The 26,593-nt window shown below is 47.6% G+C and overlaps 1 protein-coding gene across 1 annotated transcript; it reads left to right on the top strand.

The window, feature by feature from the left end:
* Positions 1-19,405: 19,405 nt before the first annotated feature.
* Positions 19,406-25,821, top strand: LOC134945412 (uncharacterized). Its single transcript, XM_063934671.1, has 2 exons — positions 19,406-20,249; positions 23,558-25,821. The coding sequence occupies exon 2, from the start codon at positions 23,811-23,813 to the stop codon at positions 25,047-25,049; it is 1,239 nt and encodes a 412-aa protein (XP_063790741.1). The 5' UTR covers positions 19,406-20,249; positions 23,558-23,810; the 3' UTR covers positions 25,050-25,821.
* Positions 25,822-26,593: the final 772 nt, after the last annotated feature.

Raw genomic sequence — 26,593 nt, 5'->3', positions numbered from 1 at the left:
CTCCCCAGAGACCCAGTCAAATTGAGGATTGTGGGCCCTTAACCAGGGTAACCCCAACACCAATGGGGCAAAAGTACAGACAGTCACATAAAAGGACAATTTTTCAGAGTGTGTGGCTCCAATAAACAAAGAAATCTGGCTAGTGCAAGAGGTAATTTTACCTTGGGATAATGGTTCCCCGTTTAACCCACAAATCTCAATTTCCGATGCCAAGGGTACTAAGGGAACAGAGTGTTTCAGGGCGAATTGGCGGTCCATAAAAACCCCGTCGGCCCCACTGTCCACAAAGGCCTCAGTCTTGACAGTTTGACCGAGGATCTTCAAGGTCACCGGAATGATAAAAGTCTTCTTGGGAAATTCTGACTTCTGGCCTGACAGGATATTTCCCATCACCCTCAGGCCCTGAAGTTTTCCGGCTTTTCTGGGCATGATACTACCACATGACCTTTATTCCCACAGTACAAACACAACCCCTGCTGTCTCCTCCGCGTCTTCTCACGCGAGGAGAGGCGGGTAGCCCCAATCTGCATAGGCTCCTCAGAAAATTCCTCAGAGTCTGAGGTTCCCTTGGGAAGGAAGGAAATCTCAGTCTCCCTTTCAAGCCTACGCTCTCTCAGCCGTCTATCCACCCGGATGGATAACTGCATGAGCTGATCCAAGCTATCAGGCAAGGGATATTGTACCAGTTGGTCCTTTATCTGGTTAGAAAGACCTCTTCGGTACTGGTGTCTCAGGGCTGGGTCATTCCACTGGGTATCATGGGCCAACCTCCGAAACTCCGTACAGTAAACCTCAACTGGCCTTCGCCCTTGCTTAAGGATCGAAATCTGAGCCTCGGCTGAGGCCGTCTTGTCAGGGTCATCATACAACATGCCCAGTGCCGTAAAAAAAGCATCAACACTTTTAAGCGACGGACAGTCAGGCTGCAACCCATATGCCCAGACCTGTGGGTCTCCTTGTAGCAAGGAAATCACTATGCCCACCCGCTGAATCTCCAAACCAGAAGACTGAGGCCTAAGCCGGAAGTATAGCTTGCAGCTCTCCTTGAAACAAAAGAACTGCGAGCGATCTCCAGAAAAACGATCCGGGAGATTTACTTTCGGCTCCTTAACCCCTGCAGGTGCTGCTGCTGCGGGAGCTCCACCAGCAGCCTGGGAGGTGTGCATTTTAATGGACAAATCATTAAATTGTCGAGTCAGGACCTGCACCTGATCGACCACCTGTTGCAACGTATTTTGAGGGGTATGCTCCATATTCCCACAAAATTTCAACAGGAGTATTAGGCTGCTGAATATGTTATGCACACCAGTGCCTGCAGGAAAGTACTGGTGTCAGAACTGTTATGCACTCCAGTGTCTGCAGGAATGTACTGGTGTTAGAACTGTTATGCACTCCAGTGTCTGCAGGAATGTACTGGTGTTTGAACTGTTATGCAAAACAAATGGACTCACAGACAAACTGGGGAATATGACATAACGTACACAGAAGGTAATAGGGTAACAAAATACACACAAAGTGAACAGAGAAGCCCAGAGGCTAAGGAACTGGGTATCTCCCTTGTATTAGAACTGCACAGATGGAAAAAGCAAGATGTTGTGTTTTAATACATAGAGAACCCGAAATGCTGTTGCTAAGGGCAACAGCAAAACCCTAAAGGGTTACCAACGGGTGTGGCAGTAAACTCCTTGGTCAGAGATGGAATGATAGACACAAGGAGAGTCTCCACAATCCTATTTCTCACTTGCAGTGCACAGGTTTTAGCTTACTGCCACTAAACTGACCCCTGACACCTAGCACAGTGAGACAGGATTAGACAGGCAAGTCTTAGAATACAGCCGCAAACTTGCTAAGTTCACAGAGTAGTAACAGAACCCCAGCAAGCTAAACGACTGACTCCAGTCTTACTGCTAGGTCTGGATTGGCAGAGTGTAATACCAAATCCCCAGGCCTATTTGCAGTAAGCAACAAACAAATACAAAGCTACACAGTACTGGCTAACTTTCATGAACTGACTAACCAACAAAGATTCAGCAGCATCTGCTTACCCTGAAAAGAGGCCTTATAAAGCAGGTGCTGTCCACGCCCCACTCAGACCTCACAGACTGTGAGCACAAAAACCAGCACCGGATCCCCTGCCGTGCACAGAGCCTATAACCACTGCACAGCAAAAGACCCGAACCGGAGTATCAGCTGCGCTCAGGTTACTCCACTAGCACTTGTCTCCCGGTTGCCATGACGATGTGGCAGCACAGGGCAGGAGACCCTAACAAAAAGATTGTAAGCTTGTGAGCAGGGCCCTCTTACCTTTGTGTCTGTTTGTTATTACCCACCCCCCATGTGCCTACACTACCACTTTATCACATGTACAATATCCCATCCCAGAAAATAAGATCTAGTTTTCCAGTTTTCACAGATAATAATCCTCATTCAGCAAACAGTTCCATTGGTTGACCCATCTCCCCCATTCAGGGGACTTTATGAATTCCTGCAGCATTTGGCTTGTAAATTACTTTATGGGTTTATTCACACCAATCAACTGTTAATGCACTTTTCATGGTCTGACACTTGAATAGGATAAATGGTTTATTGATGCTCATACCTACAACGCGTTTCACCAGCTCTCAATACCATATTAACATTTGTACAATGTTAGAACTTAATTATAATAGTTTGTAACGGTAAAACCACAGTGCATGTATGGCACACAGAAAACACAGTATGACGCATGTAAAAAGTACATTCTTTCTCAAATGTTTTATTCATTTTGCCAGGGCACGAGTGAGTGAGGCCTTAATGATATAATTTTAACTTCCAATATAATTACTGAAAATTAGATACATTTTTGTGACTGAAATGAAACATAACTACACGTACAAATGGGGCGGAGGGAGCTCTAGCTCCAGGCCTCCACATAAAAATAGGCCCATCATAATGGCAGTTGGCCACACATTTCTATTTTTCTTACAAAATTACGCATTTTTTAAATATTTTTACATATTTAGGGAGACATTGGAGCTGATAGTGTAGGGGATGTACATGCCCACATGGATCTCACCACACCCACACAGCACTGATCACACCTCTCCTGTTTCTCACAATGGGCCCTTGAATATTTTCAGCTTCAGGTCCATGTAGCACTTAATCCGGCCCTGCACGTCCAATGGGCCTAATTCAGACCTGATCGCTCCTCTGCGAGTTTGCAGAGCTTTGAGATCAGATAATCTCCACCCAAAGTGAATACCCGCCCCATGCAAGTCTGCATACGCCAGTCTTGCGTATGCCAGCCTGCAAATCTGTTCGCAACTCACTCACCAGCAAATGTTTTTTTTCCAGTCTGTGCAGTCTGTGCGTAACCCAGGACCTACTCCCACAGTATGATAGAAACAGGTTGAGAGTGCACCCTCCCTGAAAACGCTTGGGAATGCTTGCATTTTTCCTGACACTCCCAGAAAACGGCCAGTTACCACCCCCAAACGTCCGCTTCCTGTCAATCAACTTAGACTTAGCAATCAAAAAAAGATGATTTTTTTGCAGTTTGGTCTCGCGCATGTGTACTACATCCACACAACAGCAATCAGGTCTGAATTACCCCCAATATTGCTCATTACAAAACATTATACTTTCTATTGTATTGTTTTCTTCATAGCCTTCTCTTTACTAGGTTATTACTCTATATGCATCAGTGGATAAACCTGTTAATGGCGCAGCAGTAGCAACAGTGCCACCTGCAGGCACTATCAACCACTACAAGTAAAAACTTGATGGATACTGTATGAGATAAATATGATTAACCTTTATTTACCTCCAAATAATATGTAGCACTATACAGAGAATAATCATTCACATCGGTCCCAGACCCAGTTACCTTACTGTTCTCTACCATACACCTACTGGTACGGTAACCCACAAACACAGGTTGAATATACAAATAGAAAGACAGACAGACAGACAGACAAGAGCTAGATGGATCCAGACAGACTGATGAGACACTAGAAGTTGCGACCAGTGTTGCCTGTTTTTTTGCTGTGAAGTAAAACTGTGCAATGTCTGCATAGCCCGGTATGTATGGCAGGTTAGGCCGCACTCACTCGCTTCTTCTCCGGATTGTGGCAATTTCCCTCCGGAACTTTGAGAAAAAGATTACAGTAATTAAGATGGGAGAGTACATGAACTCCAACAGTCATGTTAACAGTCAAGCCAAAAATAAACTGCAGTGTTATAGATCATCAGTAAGTGATTTATATTTGTTGTGAATAATTCAGAACAGTAAATCGGAACCAGGAATGCCAAACCAGCCTTTCGTGAAACATTATAATCTGATCTTGTTCATACTATTACAGGATGCAAAGCCTCCTTCAGACGCCAGCAGAGAACAATCGGCCCCTCTTGGGAATCCCAATTACCTGACTGAGCAATGCTGCGTGAACTGTAAAAGTACATCTGAGCGGTATGGATCTCCGGAGAGGTCTCCTGTCATATACCATTATTGCAGGACTGTGTCATCTGCAGCCACAATACAGTGTGCAGCTTCTGGCGCCCAATACTGTACATTCACCCTGCTCTGTGACTAAACTACAATACATCATTCTGCACACTTGACAGTTTTACCATTTAGGGCCTAAGGGGCCTATTTATCACCATCCGCATCCAGGATGTGGATGACAAGTGATAAAATCGCCCCAACTCGCACTGCGCTAACTGATTACATCGCAGAGATGTATCAATTATCGCGTGCATGGACAGAGCTTGCGGTCAAGCTCTGTCCCTGCGATGCCTCTACGCAGCACCATCAGGGTATTTTTCGTAAAAAAATACCCCGATGTACTGCTGCGCATGCGCCGCCCCCACCAACATCGCCGCTACCACCACCACCCGGTCGACATCCATCCCCCCCCCCGTCGAGACTACCCTTGCGCGCCGTGAACACACCCCCAACAGGATAATATACTCACCAGTCCAAGGAGCTGGTCCGCACTGCTTCAGGAGGCTGCTGGGCGTGGGTTCCTTCGCCTGCGCTGTGACCCCCGGTGCTGTATAATGCGCTGCCGATTTGCAACGTCACTTTACTGCACCGGGGCTCAAAGCGCAGCATATGGGGGACCCAGCGCCCGGCAGCGCTCACCGGAGCAGCGGACACCGGCTCCCTGGACAGGTGAGTGTTTTTTTTTACTTAGGACACACAGAGCTGATCACTCTACTGGATCCCCGCCCAGCTTTCTCTGCCAGGGGCAGAGAAAGCTGGGCAAAAGGGTGCTTATCGCACTGCTGCCCTGTGAACTCGCCAGCCTGAGCTGGCGAGATTATCACAGGGCGCACTGAGGTATTTTTTCAGTTTTTTTTTTTTTTTGTAAATTTGGCCACATCACATTTCCTATTATAAGTATTGGGAATGCGATGCGGCTTACTAAAAAAAAGTGACTTAAAGGGTTTGGAGCAGTTTTTCTTGAAAACTGCTCCATATGTAATGGATAACCCGCGCTTTAGAAATAATGTGGAGCTGCTCCTTTAAAAAATGGTAACAATAAAACGGAGTGAAAGGAGCGCTTAAGATGTATGAAAAAAAAAAATATAAGGGAAAAAGAAAATAATAATAAATTTAAATGAAAAATAATTTTTCTGCAAACACCTGTGAAAAGAAAAAATGGTTAGTGAGAAATGTTTACAGCACTTTCGTGCTAATGTGAGTAGTCCTGTGTGGGAGTCCTTTTTATAAATGCCGGCACTTTTGTCCGTTCTGCGGCTGCAGTTGGGACGTCTAGCTAACTATCCCTATTGCTGCCTACCTTTCAGTCACGTCCAGACTGTAATTCTTTCTTGCGGATCGCGTCCTGCCGGCTGGTCCCAATGCTGGTGCACGCGCTCCCGTCTTTACACCTGTTCGGCGCAGGTGGGATGACGTCAGGGCTTCACTCACAGATTGTTTGCAGCCGCAGAACGGACAAAAGTGCCGGCATTTATAAAAAGGACTCCCACACAGGACTACTCACATTAGCACGAAAGTGCTGTAAACATTTCTCACTAACCATTTTTTCTTTTCACAGGTGTTTGCAGAAAAATTATTTTTCATTTAAATTTATTATTATTTTCTTTTTCCCTTATTTTTTTTTTTTTTTCATACATCTTAAGCGCTCCTTTCACTCCGTTTTAATGAAAACTGCTCCAACTACCCTTTAATACATTCAGGTGATACTAAAATAATGTGAAAAGGGTGTGAAAACACCCTTTTTCACATTATTTTAGTAAAAATAATGGAGGTCATTCCGAGTTGTTCGCTCGGTAAAAAATTTCGCATCGCAGCGATTTTCCGCTTAATGCGCATGCGCAATGTCCGCACTGCGACTGCGCCAAGTAAATTTGCTATGCAGTTAGGAATTTTACTCACGGCTTTTTCATCGTTCTGGCGATCGTAATGTGATTGACAGGAAATGGGTGTTACTGGGCGGAAACAGGCCGTTTTATGGGCGTGTGGGAAAAAACGCTACCGTTTCCGGAAAAAACGCAGGAGTGGCCGGAGAAACGGAGGAGTGTCTGGGCGAACGCTGGGTGTGTTTGTGACGTCAAACCAGGAACGACAAGCACTGAAATGATCGCAGATGCCGAGTAAGGTTGAAGTTACTCAGAAACTGCTACGAGGTGTGTAATCGCAATATTTCGAATACTTCGTTCGCAATTTTAAGATGCTAAGATTCACTCCCAGTAGGCGGCGGCTTAGCATGAGCAAATCTGCTAAAATCCGCTTGCGAGCGAACAACTCGGAATGACCTCCCATGTTAATAAATAGACCCCTTATTCAGGTTGGATCGCTATTCGAGATCCAATCACAAAAATTACTAAAAAGGAAAGGATACGGGCGCATGCACAGCCCCGTCCTGTGTATGCACCCGCATTTACTATGGGCAGCCACAGAAAATGTGAATGCCTCTGCCTGTCAATCAGGCAGGGCATTCGCGGGGCGCCAATTTTCCGTTTCTTAGGTGGAGACGGAGCGTTGCAGGGGCGCTCATGACACACAGCAGCTGCAATCAGAAAAATGGCATCAGGCCCACTGCGGGCGCAGCCAGGCTGCGTTGGCAGGAGGCATCCCCACTTTTTGCGATCAGGCAGAAATTGCAGTGCAATCGCAATTCCTTCTTGGTCAAGAGGGGAAGGGGGTGGCGGTTAGCATGCTGGGCGGCCTTGCCCTATGATGGGCAGCCTCCAGCATGCGATCACAAGGATTGCCAATTCTGCTACTTTGCAGAATCTGCCATCCTTACTGAATTAGGACCTTGGTGTTTACCTCAACGATAATTATCAAATTATTACGTTTACTCCAGGTCTATGCCTCAGGTCTCCCATACTGTGACACCTCAAAGTGAACCAATCTTGTAGACTCTGGAATCGCTTGCTTGGATGCAAACACTGGGGGTAATTCAGACCTGATCGCAGCAGCAAATGTGTTAGCAGTTGGGCAAAACCATGGGGGTCATTCCGAGTTGTTCGATTGTTATTTTTTTCTCGCAACGGAGCGATTAGTCGCTAATGCGCATGCGCAATGTCCGCAGTGCGACTGCGCTAAGTAAATTTGCTATGCAGTTAGGTATTTTACTCACTGCATTACAAGGTTTTTTCTTCGTTCTGGTGATCGTAATGTGATTGACAGGAAGTGGGTGTTTCTGGGCGGAAACTGGCCGTTTTATGGGTGTGTGCGAAAAAACGGTACCGTTTCTGGGAAAAACGCGGGAGTGTCTGTAGAAATGGGGGAGTGTCTGGGCGAACGCTGGGTGTGTTTGTGACGTCAAACCAGGAACGAAACTGACTGAACTGATCGCAATGTAGGAGTAAGTCTGGAGCTACTCAGAAACTGCTAAGAAATTTCAATTCGCAATTCTGCTAATCTTTCGTTCGCAATTCTGCTAAGATACACTCCCAGAGGGTGGCGGCTTAGCGTGTGCAATGCTGCTAAAAGCAGCTAGCGAGCGAACAACTCGGAATGAGGGCCTATGCTTGAAGGCTTGGGGTCCACCCCGTTCACAGCTGCCTCTCTCTGTGAATATTCCCTTCATTATTTAGAGCATTTTCACACATGCAGAAACTGGAATGGACAAGTGTGGCTCACAATGATGTGTAATTCCTGCGCAGAGTCATAGGGATCTAATCCAGGGACGTGCAGTGAGGTAAATGGCTCAGGATGCAATGGCTAGTACCAAAGCCAGATATACACACAATATATGAGCCCATGGGTTCACATGGGCATTATACACAGGTGCAGCAGTATATACTGCTAGAAATTTGATGAGTTTTGTTCAGAGATAAGTGGACTAGGAACTGCCTCACCTGTCATAGACTTTTCACTCCAGAGTTTTGACTATAAAAATGATTAGAATAATACAAATAAGATATTTCTAATATATTATTTGTATTTTTCATATACTTTATATAGCCAAACCTCTGGTTAACATGTTAGTACGATGGGAAAGGCTATGCCTCACTTGACCGTACGTCACTGGTCTATTCATGAAGCAGTGAAAAGAGTGGAGTAGTTGTCCATGGCAACCAATCAGCTACTCTGTATAATTTTATAGTATGCTAATTACAAATGTTACTTCAATGCTGATTGGTTGCCATGGGCAACTTATCCACTGGCTCACTTCTCCACTCTTTTCACTGCGTCATGAATAGACCCCATAGGGAGAGCAGGCAGCAGGGAGGGGTAGCAGAGGAAAGACAGGAAGGAAGAGGGAGACTGCAGTGATGGGGAAACTGAAATAAGAGGAGGAATGTGACAATAACAAGGAGGAAAGAAAGTGCTGTTGGAAGGATTACATAAATCATATTTACACACTCACTTGTTTTCTTACTGTCAGATTTATGGATAATATGAGGAGACCTTTTAAAATAACATTGTTGAAATGCAGCTCGATAACTCCAGCCTGACCATAATGCCATGTTACAGTTCTTGTGCATGCTCAGCATATACTTAATGCACCCAAATATGCAGATCAGAGGCGGAACTGCCGGCAGTGCAACCAGTGCGTTGCACTGGGGCCCGCCTCTGTCCAGGGGCCCAAAGCATGTAATGAGTCAAACTGACTCATTACATGTCGCTGTGTGCTGCGGGCAACCGCTGCCCGCAGCACACAGCCGCCCGGACAGGAGAGGAGCAGCGGTACTGGGGAGAAGCAGGAGGAGGGAGGTGGAGGAGGGAGCCGCAGCAGCGCTTTGTTAATGGTTGAGGCGCTGCTGCTGCTGGCCCTCTGCTTCACTATAGGCTGTCTTCCGAGAACAGCCTATAGTGAAGCAGAGGGCCAGCAGCAGCAGCGCCTCCACCAATAACACAGCGCTGCTGCGGCTCCCTCCTCCACCTCCCTCCTCCTCCTTCTCTCCTGCCCGGGAATCGTGAGTGACCAGAAGCTGCACCGAGGAGCCTGAGCCAGCGGAGAGGGTAAGTATAATTCATTCTTTCTTTCTTTCTTTCTTTCTTTCTTTCTTTCTTTCTTTCTTTCTTTCTTTCTTTCTTTCTTTCTTTTCTTTTCTTTCTTATCTTTCTTTCTACAAAAAGGGGGACTGTCTGCCACAATGTGTAAAAAGGGGGAATCTGCCTGCTGCAATGTGTAAAAAGGGGGAATCTGCCTGCCGCAATGTGTAAAAAGGGGGAATCTGCCTGCCGCAATGTGTAAAAAGGGGGAATCTGCTTGCCACAATGTGTAAAAAGGGGGAATCTGCCTGCCGCAATGTGTAAAAAGGGGGAATCTGCCTGCCGCAATGTGTAAAAAGGGGGAATCTGCCTGCCGCAATGTGTAAAAAGGGGGAATCTGCTTGCCGCAATGTGTAAAAAATAAGAATTTACTCACCGGTAATTCTATTTCTCGTAGTCCGTAGTGGATGCTGGGAACTCCGTAAGGACCATGGGGAATAGCGGGCTCCGAAGGAGGCTGGGCACTCTAGAAAGATCTTAGACTACCTGGTGTGCACTGGCTCCTCCCACTATGACCCTCCTCCAAGCCTCAGTTAGGTACTGTGCCCGGACGAGCGTACACAATAAGGAAGGATTTTGAATCCCGGGTAAGACTCATACCAGCCACACCAATCACACCGTACAACTCGTGATATGAAACACAGTTAACAGTATGAAACAATAGAGCCTCTCAACAGATGGCTCAACAATAACCCGATTTAGTTAACAATAACTATGTACAAGTATTGCAGATAAACCGCACTTGGGATGGGCGCCCAGCATCCACTACGGACTACGAGAAATAGAATTACCGGTGAGTAAATTCTTATTTTCTCTGACGTCCTAGTGGATGCTGGGAACTCCGTAAGGACCATGGGGATTATACCAAAGCTCCAAAACGGGCGGGAGAGTGCGGATGACTCTGCAGCACCGAATGAGAGAACTCCAGGTCCTCCTCAGCCAGGGTATCAAATTTGTAGAATTTTGCAAACGTGTTTGCCCCTGACCAAGTAGCTGCTCGGCAAAGTTGTAAAGCCGAGACCCCTCGGGCAGCCGCCCAAGATGAGCCCACCTTCCTTGTGGAATGGGCATTGACAGGTTTTGGCTGTGGCAGGCCTGCCACAGTATGTGCAAGCTGAATTGTACTACAAATCCAACGAGCAATAGTCTGCTTAGAAGCAGGAGCACCCAGCTTGTTAGGTGCATATAGGATAAACAGCGAGTCAGATTTTCTGACTCTAGCCGTTCTGGAAACATATATTTTCAGTGCCCTGACAACGTCTAGCAACTTGGAGTCCTCCAAGTCCCTAGTAGCCGCAGGCACCACAATAGGCTGGTTCAGGTGAAACGCTGACACCACCTTTGGGAGAAACTGGGGACGAGTCCTCAATTCTGCCCTATCCATATGGAAAATCAAATAAGGGCTTTTACAAGACAAAGCCGCCAATTCTGATACTCGCCTGGCAGAAGCCAAGGCCAATAACATAACCACCTTCCACGTGAGATATTTCAGATCCACTGTTTTTAGTGGTTCAAACCAATGTGATTTTAAGAAACTCAACACCACGTTGAGATCCCAAGGTGCCACAGGAGGCACAAACGGGGGCTGACTATGCAGCACTCCTTTTATAACTGTCTGAACTTCAGGTACTAAAGCTAGTTCTTTTTGAAAGAAAATCGACAGAGCCGAGATCTGTACCTTAATGGAACCCAATTTAAGGCCCATAGTCACTCCTGCTTGCAGGAAATGCAGAAATCGACCTAGTTGAAATTCCTCTGTTGGGGCCCTTTCGGCCTCACACCATGCAACATATTTTCGCCATATGCGGTGATAATGAGTTGCTGTAACCTCTTTCCTGGCTTTAGTAAGCGTAGGAATGACTTCCTCCGGAATGCCCTTTTCCTTCAGGATCCGGCGTTCAACCGCCATGCCGTCAAACGCAGCCGCGGTAAGTCTTGGAACAGACAGGGCCCCTGCTGCCGCAGGTCCTGTCTGAGTGGCAGAGGCCATGGGTCCTCTGATATAAATTCTTGAAGTTCTGGGTACCAAGCTCTTCTTGGCCATCCACGAGTATCGTTCTTACTCCTCGCCTTCTTATTATTCTCAGTACCTTTGGTATGAGAGGCAGAGGGGAGAACACATAAACCGACTGGTACACCCACGGTGTTACCAGAGCGTCCATAGCTATCGCCTGAGGGTCCCTTGACCTGGTGCAATATCTTTTATAGCTTTTTGTTGAGGCGGGACGCCATCATGTCCACCTGTGGCCTTTCCCAATGGTGTACAATCCTATTGGAAGACTTCTGGAGGAAGTCCCCATTCTCCCGGGTGGAGGTCGTGTCTGTTGAGAAGATCTGCTTCCCAGTTGTCCACTCCGGGAATGAACACTGCTGACAGTGCTAACACATGATTTTCCGCCTATCGGAGAATCCTTGTGGCTTCTGCCATCGCCATCCTGCTTCTTGTGCCGCCCTGTTGGTTTGCATGGGCGACTGCCGTGATGTTGTCTGATTGTATCAGTACCGGCTGGTTTTGAAGCAGAGGCCTTGCCGGCCTCAGGGCATTGTAAATGGCCCTCAGGTCCAGAATATTTATGTGTAGGGAAATAACCTGACTTGACCAAAGTCCCTGGAAGTTTCTTCCCTGTGTGACTGCCCCCCCAGCCTCAAAGGCTGGAATCCATGGTCACTAGGACCTAGTCCTGTATGCCGAACCTGCGGCCCTCTTGAAGATGGGCACTCTGCAGCCACCACAGTAGAGATACCCTGGTCCTTGGAGACAGGGTTATCAGCCTATGCATCGGAAGATGCGATCCGGACCACTTGTCCAACAGGTCCCTCTGAAAAGTTCTTGTATGGAACCTGCCTAATGGGATTGCTTCGTAGGAAGCTACCATTTTTCCCAGGACTCGCGTGCAATGATGCACCGCTACCTATTTTGGCTTCAGGAGGTCTCTGACTAGAGATGACAACTCCTTGGCTTTCTCCTCCGGGAGAAACACTATTTCTGGTTTATGTCCAGAACCATCCCCAGGAACAGTAGACGTGTCATAGGAACCAGCTGTGACTTTGGACTGTTTAGAATCCAACCATGCTGTTGTAGCACTTTCCAAAATAGTGCTACCCCGACTACCAACTGCTCCTTGGACCTCGCCCTTATAACGAGATTGTCCAAGTACGGGATAATTACAACTCCCTTTTTTCGAAGGAGTATCATCATTTCGGCCATTACCTTGATAAAACACCCTCGGTGCCATGTACAGTCCAAACGGCAGTGTCTGGACTTGGTAATGGTAATCCTGTACCACAAATCTGAGGTACTCCTGGCGAGGATGGTAAATGGGGACATGCAGGTAAGCATCCTTGATGTCCCCGGATACCATGTAATCCCCCTCGTCCAGGCTTGCAATAACCGCCCTGAGCGATTCCATCTTGAACTTGAATTTTTTTATGTATGTGTTCAAGGATTTTAAATATAAAATGGGTCACACCGAACCATGCGGTTTCGGTACCCCAACCCGTGTGGAATAGTAACCCCGTCCTTGTTGAAGTAGGGGCACCTTGAGTATTACCTGCTGGGAATACCGCTTATTAATTGCCTCTAGCACAGCCTCCCTGCCTGAGGGAGTTGTCAGCAAGGCATATTTTAGGAAACGGCTGGGGGGAGACATCTCGAATTCCAGCTTGTACCCCTGAAATACTACTTGAAAGAAACAGGGATCCACCTGTGAGCGAGCCCACTAATTGCTGAAATTTTTGAGACGGCCCCCCACCGTACCTGGCTACACCTGTGGAGCACCCGCGTCATGGTGTGGACTCACAGGAGGCGGGGGAAGAATCTTGATTCTGGGAACAGGCTGACTGGTGCAGCTTTTTCCCTCTACCCTTGTCTCTGTACAGAAAGGAAGCGCCATTTGACCCGCTTGCTTTTCTGAAGCCGAAAGGACTGTACCTTTGTCTGTGAGGAAACCTGAGGTAAAATTATTTCTTCCCAGCAGTTGCTGTGGATACGAGGTCCCAGAGACCATCCCCAAATAATTCCTCACCCTTATAAGGCTCTCTATGCGCTTTTTAAGTCAGTATCACCTGTCCAGTGACAGGTCTCTAATACCCTCCTGACAGAATGGACATTACATTCATTTTGGATGCCAGCCGGCAAAATATCCCTCTGTGCATCCCCCATATATAAGACGACGTCTTTATATGTTTTTATGTTTGCCAACTAGTATCCCTGTTTGACAGGGTCACCGACCACGCTGCAGCAGCACTATCTGCAGGTCTCAGTCTAGTACCTGAGTGTGTAAATACAGACTTCAGGATAGCCTCCTGTTTTTTATCAACAGGTACCTATTAAAGTGGCCGTATCCTAAGACGGCAGTGCCACCTTTTTTGACAAACGTGTGAGCGCCTTATCCACCCTAGGGGATATCTCCCAGCGTAACTTATCCTCCTGGCGGGAAAGGGTACGCCATCAGTAACTTTTTATAAATTACCAGTTTCTTAACGGGGGAACCCACGCTTTTCACACACTTCATTTATTTATCTGATGGGGGAACAAAACACTGCCTGTTTTTTCTCCCCAAACCTAAAACCCATTTTTAAAGGTGCTTGGGTTAAAGTCAGAAATGTATAACACATTTTTTATTGCCGGGATCAAGTCACGGATGTTCCTAGTGGATTGTGTATATGTCTCCACCTTGTCGACACTGGAGTCAGACTCCGTGTCGACATCTGTGTCTGCCATCTGAGAGAGCGGGCGTTTTTGAGCCCCTGATGGCCTTTGAGACGCCTGGGCAGGTGCGGGCTGCGAAGCCGGCTGTCCCACAGCTGTTACGTCATCCACCCTTTTATGTAAGGAGTTGACACTGTCGGTTAATACCTTTCACCTATCCATCCACTCTGGTGTCGGCCCCACAGGGGGCGACATCACATATATCGGCCTCTGTTCCGTCACCATATAAGCCTCCTCATTCAACATGTCGACACAGCCGTACCGACACATCGCAGACACACAGGGAATGCTCTAAACGAGGACAGGACCCACAAAAGCCCTTTGGGGGGACAGAGTGAGAGTATGCCAGCACACACCAGAGCGCTATATAATGCAGGGACTAACTGAGTTATGTCCCCTATAGCTGCTGTTTTTATATATATAATGTATACTGCGCCTAAATTTAGTGCCCCCCCTCTCTTTATTAACCCTTTGTAGACTGCAGGGGAGAGCTAGGGAGCTTCCTTCCAGCGGAGCTGTGAGGGAAAATGGCGCCAGTGTGCTGAGGAGATAGGCTCCGCCCCTTTTTCGCGGCCTATTCTCCCATTTTTTATGGAATTCTGGCAGGGGTATTTACCTCATATATAGCCCCTGGGGCTATATATTGAGGTATTTTAGCCAGCCAAGGTGTTTTTATTGCTGCCTCAGGGCGCCCCCCCCAGCGCCCTGCACCCTCAGTGACCGGAGTGTGAAGTGTGTGAGAGGAGCAATGGCGCACAGCTGCAGTGCTGTGCGCTACCTTGGTGAAGACAGAGTCTTCATGCCGCCGATTTTCCGGACCATCTTCTTGCTTCTGGCTCTGTAAGGGGGACGGCGGCGCGGCTCCGGGACCGAACATCAAGGCTGGGCCTGCGGTCGATCCCTCTGGAGCTAATGGTGTCCAGTAGCCTCAGAAGCCCAATCCGGCTGCAAGCAGGCGAGTTCGCTTCTTCTCCCCTTAGTCCCTCGCTGCAGTGAGCCTGTTGCCAGCAGGTCTCACTGAAAATAAAAAAATCTAAGACTATTACTTTCTAAGAGCTCAGGAGAGCCCCTAGTGTGCATCCAACCTCGGCCGGGCACGAAATCTAACTGAGGCTTGGAGGAGGGTCATAGTGGGAGGAGCCAGTGCACACCAGGTAGTCTAAGATCTTTCTAGAGTGCCCAGCCTCCTCCGGAGCCCGCTATTCCCCATGGTCCTTACGGAGTTCCCAGCATCCACTAGGACGTCAGAGAAAGGGGGAATCTGCTTGCCGCAATGTGTAAAAAGGGGGAATCTGCCTGCCGCAATGTGTAAAAAGGGGGATGATGTCTGCCGTAATGTGTAACAAGGGCACGCTGTCTGCCGTAATGTGTAACAAGGGCACGCTGTCTGCCGTAATGTGTAAAATGGGGACGCTGTCTGCCGTAATTGTGTAAAAAGGGCACGCTGTCTGCAGTTATGTGTAAAAAGGGCACGCTGTCTGCCGCTATGTGTAACAAGGGCACGCTGTCTGCCGTTATGTGTAAAAATGGCACGCTGTCTGCCGTTATGTGTAAAAATGGTACGCTGTCTGCCGTTATGTGTAAAAAGTGCACGCTGTCTGCCGCTATGTGTAAAAAGGGCACGCTGTCTGCCGTTATGTGTAAAAAGTGCACGCTGTCTGCCGTTATGTGTAAAAAGGGCACGCTGTCTGCCGTTATGTGTAAAAAGGGGGACGCTGTCTGCCGTAATGTGTAAAAAGGGGACGCTGTCTGCCGTAATGTGTAAAAAGAGGAATCTGTCCGCCGTAAGGTGTAAAAGAGTCTCTACCTGGTGTAGTGGTGCTACTGTGCGGCGTAATTTGAATAATGGAGACTACTGTGCACCGTTTTATGAATTGGTATTATTTTGTGGCCACACCCCTTCCCCATGCCACTATGTATTTTTGCGCGCGCCTATGGCGCGCACTGCCCTTGTTTTGCATGCAGGGGTGGGGCTCCGATGCCGTTTCTTGCACACAGTGCTAAAATGTCTAGTTACGGCACTGTTGCTAGGTATCCATTTCTCTGGCCCTGAGCAGGTCCCCCTCACCAGATCCTCTCCAGGGGTGAGGGGGTGGACTTGGATGGGATGGGGGGCCCAAAGCATTTTGTCGCACCTGGGCCCACCGCTCGCTAGTTCCGCCACTGATGCAGATATCATGGGCGGGATGTACTAATGTACATCGCCGCCCTGCACCACGATGCTGATCGCATATGTACTTCCAATAAGAGCTGTCCTCCATGATGCGCAGCGGCAGCCTGACTTCCGGGATTCAGCCTCGGGAGTCAGTCTGCGCATGCGCGGGGTGACAGGGCCGGCCGTGGGGCATGATGGGAGGCAGGGTTGGTTGTAGGTCTTTTGGCGCCCAGGGCGGAGAATAGGGGCGTGGCTTCATGCAGGGGGCATGGTCAGTTACGCCCCCTGTAGAGTTGTGCCCCCATTTGTGCCCCCTGTAGCGTAGCGCCACTTACACACACACACACAAAAAATAATACTTACAATCCCCGCTCCTGACCGCTGCAGACCTCCGCCGGCGCCGCTCCTCTCCTCGGATCTATGGGAGAGACGTCATGACGTGTCTCCCATAGCACAGCATACACAGATACTAGAGGTCAAATATGACCCCTAGCGTCTGTCAGTCCCACAATGCTGTGTGGTGCGCGATGATGTCATCGCGCACAGCAAAGGTCCTCTCCACGAAGGGAAACTAGATGCGTAGCGTCTAGTTCCCTTCACAGCAGGGGACACAGCGGTGGGCACAGTAGCGGATCTTGCCATGGTGCGGCGCCCTCCGGAAGGCGGCGCCCCGGGCAAAAGTCCTGCTTGCCTGTGGCAAGATTCGCTACTGATGGGAGGGATCCAATCGGATCCCTCAGACAGCACCGCAGAGAGAAGCTCATAGGCTTCTATGGGATATCGCCAGCAAAAGCTGGTGAACCCAGTCACGGCGCATCACCTGCCGGCCAGAGGATAGAACATCAGGAAAATGCGGTAAACACAGGGTTTACCATATTTTCCGCTTAGTACATCTCGCCCCATATAAGTAATACTTATATAGTACAGTCCAGAGGCAAAACTACCATTGGTGCAGCAGGTGCATTGCACCAGGGCCCCTAAGGGCTAAGGGGGCACCACTGCCCAGACCAGCAATGAGTATATCCCCTGGCCCCCCTGCAGAACATTTTGAGCAATGTCAGATGAATGCAGAGAGCAGGCAGGACAGGCTCCGTACTTTAGGGAAGCAGGGCTGACCTTGTGTGTGTTGGACTGAGAGGAGTTCTGCCATCTATGAGCACTGATAATCACAGCCACATACTGCCTCTAAATAGCAGACATCTGTACATCATTCTGATTCACTCCTGTCTGTGTATTAAAGGCAGCCACAACCGATGAAACTGGCACTGTCAAAGGGCCTAATTCAGACCTAAATTTAGCACATCTACGATCAGCTTCCTTGACGTGTGGGCCGACGCACTAGTCCGCCCCATATGTTAGGCCCTACCCAACCGCACAGGTACAAAAGCATTGCACGGCAGCGATGCTTTTGTACTTGACGAGTAGCTCCCTACCAGTGCAGCTCCAGCTACTCGTCGCTGTCCGGTTCACAGCGGCTGCGTGTGACATCCCGCAGCCGCTGCAGCCCGCCCCCGCACGGTCCGGGCACACCTGCGTTGCCCGGACCGCGCCCCTAAAACTATGGCCAAACGCCGCCGGCCCGCCCACTCCAGCCCAGTGACCACCTCTGCTTGTCAATCAAGCACAGGCGATCGCAGGGCTGAGACGGTCGTCGGCTGTCTGGCATGTGCGAAAATGCACAGCAGCGATCAGGTCTGAATTGGACCCAAAGTCTGCCTGACCTTGTGCCAAACTGAGGAAAGCACAAGCAAGGGGACAGGAAAGGGGCGGCTGTGTTCCTGCCCCCACCAAGGAACACGCCCCTTGTTATCTGCACTGCACAGGACATTGTGCTTGCACCCTGTCACCCTTTAGCTCTGTCACATTCTCCCTGGCACCCACTCAAGGTCAGGGCTAGGGTGTACAGTGCCCCCCCCCCATCCCTGCAAACTATAAATTTGCACCTTATCATACTTCACAAAGGTGGGGGCAGGTGACACAATAGCTGGGACAGAACACAGAGGGGTGGGGTGTGTGAAACCGTGACAGAACACGGGGGGGTGACAAAACACAGAGGGTGGTGAAATAGCGACAAAAAAGGTGTGTGTGCGTGGGTTGGTGAAATAGTGACAGAAAACGGGGGGTGAAATAGTTACAGAACAAAGAGAGTGGGTGTGAAAGAGTGACAGAACAGAGGGGAGTGGTTAAGTAGTGACAGAACACAGGGGGATGAAATAGCGACACAACGCGGAGGGGAGGGGGGGGGGGGACAGTGACAGAACATAGAGGGGGGATGAAACAGTGACAGAACATGGAGGGGTGGGTGAAACAGTGACAGAACATGGGGGGGGGTGAAACAGTGACAGAACACAGAGGGGGAGGGAAATAGTGACAGAACACAGAGGGGGAGGGTTCTGTGAGAAAATGGCTGGGACAGAACATGGGGTGGGGGTTTGAAAGTGACAGAACACAGAGACCAAACACTGATCACAGAGTCTCAGTGCACCCCCCATGCCCTCCCCCAGCCCAGTGACCTGAAATGCTGCACAGCTCAAAGCTGCGTGGGACTATTGTGGCTTCATTGCTGCTGCGGAGGGGCAAGGCATGGCGGCTGCAGCAGGAATATGAGGCGCAGTGAGGATGTAAGGGGGTGGAGCTTACCACACTCCGTGTGCGGTCTCCATTGCAAGTGATGGAGAGGAGCTTAATAAAATTATGCTGCAGTTTATAACCACAGAGCTGCTGGCGCCGCAGCCTGCGCACAGCGTCAGCCGGCAGCAAGTCAGGTACAGCAGGGATGCAGAGCAAGGAGACCATCTGTAAAGCCTGGGCCCTCCCTGCTTCGCATACCTCTGCTGGGCGAGTAGCGCTGGGCCTGCACCCACTGTCTCCCCTGTCACCCTCTGCCTCCTCCTACATTCTGGTGACACCCTCTGACACTTCTTGGCTTTCGTTGTCACCGTCTGCCCCCTACGTCAACCTCTGACTCCCCCTGCTTTATGCTATCACCCACTGTTTCTCTCTGTCATCCTCTGCCTCCCCCTGCATTCCCGTTGTCACCCTCTGCCTCTCCTTGCCTTCCATTGTCAGTCTTTGCATCCCACTGCTTTACGAGGTCACTGAAGGGTTAAATATGTTATATGAACTGTTATGGGCTTGAATAAATACGTACCATTCTGTGCCGGGTACCTTTATCTGTTCATACAATACAAGGCTTGTATGTGTCTCCTTTTCAGGGACAGCTACATTCCAGACCAAATCTGTTATCTCTACTTCTGTGTGATTAACAACTTTTCTTAGAGGTTTTAAGACGTTTGCAGAAAACCCATATATGGACATCCGCCTGATGCACAATCTTTTGTATTCTGCCTGGTAACTACTAACGAGCCAATAAGAGTGTAACAACATGTCAGTTACACCCATGTACGTTGTCTTTATATACCTTTGTTAACCTTATAATAAAGCAGAGTGACTCTTAACCCTCAACTGTGTGTTGTCTGTATGGGGTTAGGAGCTGCTTTCACTGGTACCAGAGATGATTACATCGAGGAGGCACAAAAAGGGTTAAATCCCTTCAGCTGGGGGCTAGGTCCGGTATCTAGGCGATCGTCCCCTGCCCGGTAAGATAGAGAATTTTATTGTCTGTCTTTTCCGTTCAGGGATTGCGATTACTACTAGATCTGAACTCATTCCGTGTTCCGGGAACACGTGACCAAAAATACAATCCAAGTCCGGGACTTGGCAGAAAAGAAACTTGTTTTCTTAAAGGCGCCGGGCGCCACATAAAGGTATCAGGGATACCAATCTTTAAAGGCAAAGGTATCAGGGATACCAATACAAGGACCAGGGGTCCACGAAATCTTTAAAAGGCACAGGTATCCGGGATACCATAGATGGACCAGAAATCCAAATAACAACGCCTCCTCGATTTGATCACCTAAATGTTTGTATGTTTGTCTTATAAGTACTTATATTGTAATTTTTCTATTAAGGACACTCAGTGAACGGTTGGTAAGTGCACGGGCGCTGAGTCTCAGAGGACATTGTTGTTTACAGTGATTTTAAGTACATTTGAAAGTTGATTTGTAACAAATAACATTGTCCACGATTGCAGAGATATTAATTGTACGGGTGGTAAGTTTACGTACATTTGGTATCACAAGTTGTGCTGTTATTCCTTATCTTCTCTGTTCTGTCTCTGGTAGTTTGTGTAGGGAATGTGTAATCCCACATGTTACCAATGATTTATGATCAGATCAGCTGAATGCATACATAGACTATTGCTCCCCTTCCCTGTTATTTGTGAATTCTTTTAGAAATATATTGCGTGGGTGGTAAGTGTACACGCATTATATGACAGTGTGTTCGGAACAGTCTATGTTTTTATGATAGGATTGTTGTTGCTTCACCTTAAAATACGTTAGTTACTTGTTGGTAATATGGGATCAGACCACAGTAAAGAGATTGAATACCCCCCTCCCCTCCCCTCCCCTCCCGGGGGAGACCTGCAAGGAATGTGCTGCTCGTCTCTCCCAGCAGCAGCAGTAGCTTGCAAACAGAAACCTAGTGAGAATGTGACTGAATTCTGGAATTGATTTAAAAGTGTTGGTCAGAGGAGGCAGGTTTCACCCTAGTTAATACCGACAACTTACTCATTTCTACATTTATAAACAACTTGTTGCCAACAGTGTCATTAACTGTAAAACAGAGTGTTTCCAGTTGGACCTCTGATAATTTAAAGATTCTGAAAAAAATTTATATGAGAAAGAAGCAGCAGGTTGTTTTGAAATGAGGAAATCTGTCAGTACTATACCCTCACATAACTACCAGAACCCCCCGGGAAAGCCAAATAGGTCTTTCCGCCCACCCAAGACAATAGGTTCCAGAGGGGCCCTATGACACTGGCCTAATATCTTGTACCCCCTACAAGGCCACACTGAAACCTGATGTACACCCCTTTACCAGAAACAATATCCATTGTCTAAAAGAAAAAATAGAAGGTCTTAGACCTATGGTACAGCAATTTTTAGAGCAAGGCATTCTTAGACATGTAGTATCCCCATACTGCACACCAGTTAACCCTGTAGCAAAAGTAGATGGGACTATAAGGTTTGTGCAAGATCTTAGAGCAATTAATCAGCTAATTGTTCCCATTGCACCAATTGTACCTGATGTAAACTCACTCCTCTCAGCCATCCCTGTAGATGCTGCATTTTTTTCAGTGATTAATTTAAAAAATGCATTTTTCAGCATACCAGTGGACCCCCAAACACAGTTACTTTTTGCTTTTTCTTTTGAGGGCAAGCAGTTAACATGGTGCAGATTACCACAGGTATGTTTATTCACCTGTTGTGTATAGCATTGTACTCCAAGCCATATTGGCTCCCTGGCACCCCCCCTATGGTTCTGTCCTGCTACAGTATGCAGATGATCTGCTTCTCTGTAGTCAAACGGAGGAGGCCTGCCGACAGGATGGTATATCACTGTTAAACTGGCTCTGTGAATGTGGACACAAGGTGTCTAAAAACTAAAATGCAATGGTGTAAAAAGCATGTCGATTATTTGGGTTTTGTACTCACAGAGGGAGAAAGGAAAATCAGTCCACAACGCATTCAGTCTGTATTGGGCCTGGTCACCCCAACTACTCAGAAGGAAATGCTATCCTTTCTGGGCATGATTAATTACTGCAGACAGTGGATATCTGATTGTTCCTACTATGACAATATCTTGAGACAAGCCACTCTCAATGACAAACCTAAACAGATTCAATGGTCACAAGAAATGTTAGCTGCATATGAAAGTCTAAAATGTATGTTGGTAAAAAGTCCGGCACAGAGCCTCCCAAACTGTATTGCCGTTTCATTTATATGCAAGGGACAACTGTAAAACCATGGCGGGGGTACTAACTCACATGGAGGCAAACTGCGCCCTGTGGCATTCCTGTGTCGGTCCAAGGTATGCCTGCCTGCCTCAGAGCACTGGCAGCTTGTGCAATGGTGGCTGAGATGGCAACTACACTCACCTTAGGTCACACAACAATTCTACACACAACACATGATGTCGTAGCAATACTTAACGGCTTGCATACACAGCATATGTCGGCCCAACGCCTTAGTGGGTATGAAGTCCTATTGCAAAGCAGCCCATCCCTCATCATCAAATATGCAAACACGTCATCAGGCCCAGCACCCATTCTTAATGCACTCCTAGGACAAAAGGGTCCCCAAGATGACATACCTGACGACCATGACTGCTCAGCATCAATAGAATCAGAGACCTCCCCGAGATTAGACATGTCCCCTGTGCCAATACCCGGTTCAGACAATGTCTTTGTTGATGGCTCCTGTAGCAGACCAAATGACTCCACATACCAAGCAGGTTATGCCGTTGTGCGCCTGCCCAATGACATTCTTGAAGCAAAGCCCATACCTTACCAATCGGCACAGGCTGCAGAGCTCATAGCCCTTATCAGAGCCTGCCACATGTACCAAAACAAACCCGTTACAATTTACGCAGACTCCAAATATGCCCATGGCGTTGTCCACGACCATGAAGTTATTTGGGCAAGAAGAGGCTTTGTAGGAGCCGATGGAAAAGGCATTTCCCATGCACAACTTATCACAAACCTCCTCCATGCCATCACACTGCCCTCTGACATTGCAATTTTGCACTGTAGGGCCCATACTGGTGGCAAGGACGACATATCAGAAGGAAATGCCCTTGCTGACAGAACTGCCAAAGAAGCAGCTCTACAACCCATTGCCCAGTCCCATATGACTGTCATGACCCCCCCTGCCATTAATGATCAATATCTTATCACGGAACTACAGGCCACAACCTCCAACAAGGATTTGGATGATTGGGTATATCCTGTATTGCAGAAAAATCCCAAATCAGGATTAATCTGCAAAGAGGGGAAACCTTGTATACCCCAAACAAGTGCCCCTTTGTTCATTGCTCACTACCATGGGGTAGGACAAACTTAGGAAGGCCACAGGAGGTACCTTCCACAAATGGAAACAGGTTCTTCCCATTATCTTAGCAGAAATCAGAATGACCCCACAAAAGACCCTAGGTTACGCACCCTTTTGAAATACTTATGGGTAGGCCCTTCCCTACACCTTGGGCTAAGAAACCATTAATAGTACAGGAAGGTGATTTAGAACTTATAAAGGAAGAATATGTGAGGTCCCTCATCAGCAAATTAGATGAAATTGAACACAAGGTTGTTTGTAAAAATCCTTTTAATCCACAGGAACCGACACATCCTTTTCAAGTCGGAGACAAAGTCGTTGTAAAAGTGCTCCCGAGGAATGAAGGTCCAGGAGATTTCACCTATGGTCCAGAGACGGAAGTCGTGGCAGTGACCAGGACGGCTGTCCTTACTGAAGACGGGCCCACGTGGATACACGCATCCCGAGTAAAGAAGATACCCAGCCCAAACCGCGAAGCAAGTCGAGGAGATTCCAGCGAGGTACTAACCGGGGCAGACAGCCCTGACCTCCAACATGGAGAAGCAGACGATGCAGAAAAAGAACAAGATGCCTACCTATGGCCAGGGGACTATGTTGACAATCCTAATGGTCCTCACTTGCCAAGCTACAGCTGAAGTAGACATTACACAAAACTCTGGCATTTACACATTCTGGTACAACTCCTCCAACACTGAGGTTGCTACTTATAAAATAGACTTTTGCAATTTTGGCCCATGCCTCAGAAAACATTATGAATGGGGATGTGACCAGTATGGAACACGTAATACCCCCAATGAAGCTTATATTTGTGTTACTAGTAAATATTGGGGAAATAAATGTGCGTATTGGGGATCAGTGGGATGGAATTCTGGTCATAGTTACGGATACCAGCCCAAGGAGGCTCTCTCAAGTAAAGACAAATATGGTGAGTCCCTGCTTACCCGTCTTACCCTTTATAGACAAAACAGATGTGATAGTAAATTCATATTAAGCATAAGACATCCCCAGTCTACTGATGCAGGCACCTATGTCCTGGGTGAATCCTTTTTTATAAATCCATCCCTTACACAATTCTTGTTACAGGATATGTTTAACAATGAAAAGTATGCCCAGCTCAAGTCCCCTAAACCACGCCCCAACCTCTTGAGACCTCATATAACCACCTTCCAGTTAATGATTGCTATAGACAACCCCACTTTTGAAGGCACTATGGCCATTGAAACTGGGTTTTCAGATATTAATCTTTGGGTAGAATGGATGAGATATAATGCCAAGAAACATAATATGACTAATTGTTATGTATGTGGTAAATCTAGACCCCATCTGGGAACAGTCCCTCTAAATATCCCCTTAGACCAAGAAAGCTGTTTCTTTAGTTTATACAATGACACAGAAACTAATGAAGGTTCCCCTACCTCAAACACTGCTCCCACACATAGAAGAAAAAGGGAAACTCCAGTAGGTAGCTTCGATCCACATGTTTATATTGACACAATTTGGGTCCCAAGAGGGGTGCCAGACGAATTCAAAGCTAGAGATGAAGTAGCTGCAGGATTTGAATCCTTAATCCCTATAATAACTGTCAATAAGAATGTTGCATGGATCAATTATATCTACTATAATCAGCAGAGATTTGTAAATGACACAAAAGATGCTCTTAAGGGTCTTTCTGAGCAACTAGAAGCCACTTCCCAGATGACATTCCAAAACCAAATGGCCCTTGATATGATACTAGCAAAAAAGGTGGTACTTGTGTTTACATTAGTAAGGTAGAAGGGTGTTGTACCTATATACCTGACAATACTGGCCCTAATGGTAAAGTTACCTTAGCCATAAAGAAACTAGATGATTTATCCATAGAGCTAAAAAAGAATTCAGGTATTGATAATCCATGGAGCCAATACTTTGGTTGGTTTGAAAATTGGAAACAGGGTCTTGTTCAACTAGGAATCTACATATTGATTGTGATAGTAATTTTGTGTGTTGTTTTCTTTTGCATTATACCCTGCTGCATAAAAACTCGCCACAAAAGGTATTGAAAACTCGCTTATGTATGAAGCCGTCCTTACAATCCCTCCTAACTCCCCTGCAGCCTATAAGCAATACCTAACTGAATATAGAAATAAAAAGCTCTATGAAAAGAATCATGTTATATAAATATATGATTCTAAGAGGGGATTGAAGGGTTAAATATGTTATATGAACTGTTATGGGCTTGAATAAATACGTACCATTCTGTGCCGGGTACCTTTATCTGTTCATACAATACAAGGCTTGTATGTGTCTCCTTTTCAGGGACAGCTACATTCCAGACCAAATCTGTTATCTCTACTTCTGTGTGATTAACAACTTTTCTTAGAGGTTTTAAGACGTTTGCAGAAAACCCATATATGGACATCCGCCTGATGCACAATCTTTTGTATTCTGCCTGGTAACTACTAACGAGCCAATAAGAGTGTAACAACATGTCAGTTACACCCATGTACGTTGTCTTTATATACCTTTGTTAACCTTATAATAAAGCAGAGTGACTCTTAACCCTCAACTGTGTGTTGTCTGTATGGGGTTAGGAGCTGCTTTCACTGGTACCAGAGATGATTACATCGAGGAGGCACAAAAAGGGTTAAATCCCTTCAGTCACCCTCTGCCACTCCCTATCACACACTGCTGTGTGGCATGCAGGGGTGTATCTACCCATTGGCCAGGATGGCACTCGCCAGGGGCGCCAGCCAAAGAGGGGGCGCTACCCGGCAGTGCCACCCTCAGCCAATGGGAGGAATCACTTAGTAGTGGCATCTCCTGTGCTGGAGGATCGCGCAGTATTCAGGAACAAGCGCCGGTGTTCGGCACTGCAATGCACTAGTGAAGAAAGTGAAAATAAACTAAAGTTACCAGCAGCCCTTGCTGTAGGGAGCTCATGCAAGCAAGGGTTGCTGGGAGCTGTAGTTTACTTTCACTTTCTTCAGAAAGTGTGGTGCGGTGCGGAAGTCTGGTGTTCCTGCCTACTGTGCGACCCTTCAGCCCAGGTGATGCCCAGCTCATCACACTAGGTATACATATTATGGATATGTTCTTTGAGGGGAGAGGACTATAAGCAGGGAGGGGAAAGACATTGTGCAGGGAGGGGGGAGCCTATGTGCAGGAGGGGAAACTATGGATATGTGCTGAGAGTGGGGAGACTTTGCCTATGTGCAGGGAGGGGGAGACTATGCCGATGTGCAGGGAGGGGGAGACTATGCCTATGTGCAGGGGTGGTCTTCTGTATGCCGGCGGTCGGGCTCCCGGCGCTCAGTATACCGGCGCCGGGAGCCCGACAG

Source organism: Pseudophryne corroboree, chromosome 7, assembly GCF_028390025.1.
Source record: "Pseudophryne corroboree isolate aPseCor3 chromosome 7, aPseCor3.hap2, whole genome shotgun sequence".
Taxonomy (NCBI): Eukaryota; Metazoa; Chordata; class Amphibia; order Anura; family Myobatrachidae; genus Pseudophryne; species Pseudophryne corroboree.
The sequence above is the reverse complement of the archived record's forward strand: the minus strand, read 5'-3'. Positions and strand labels throughout refer to the sequence as shown.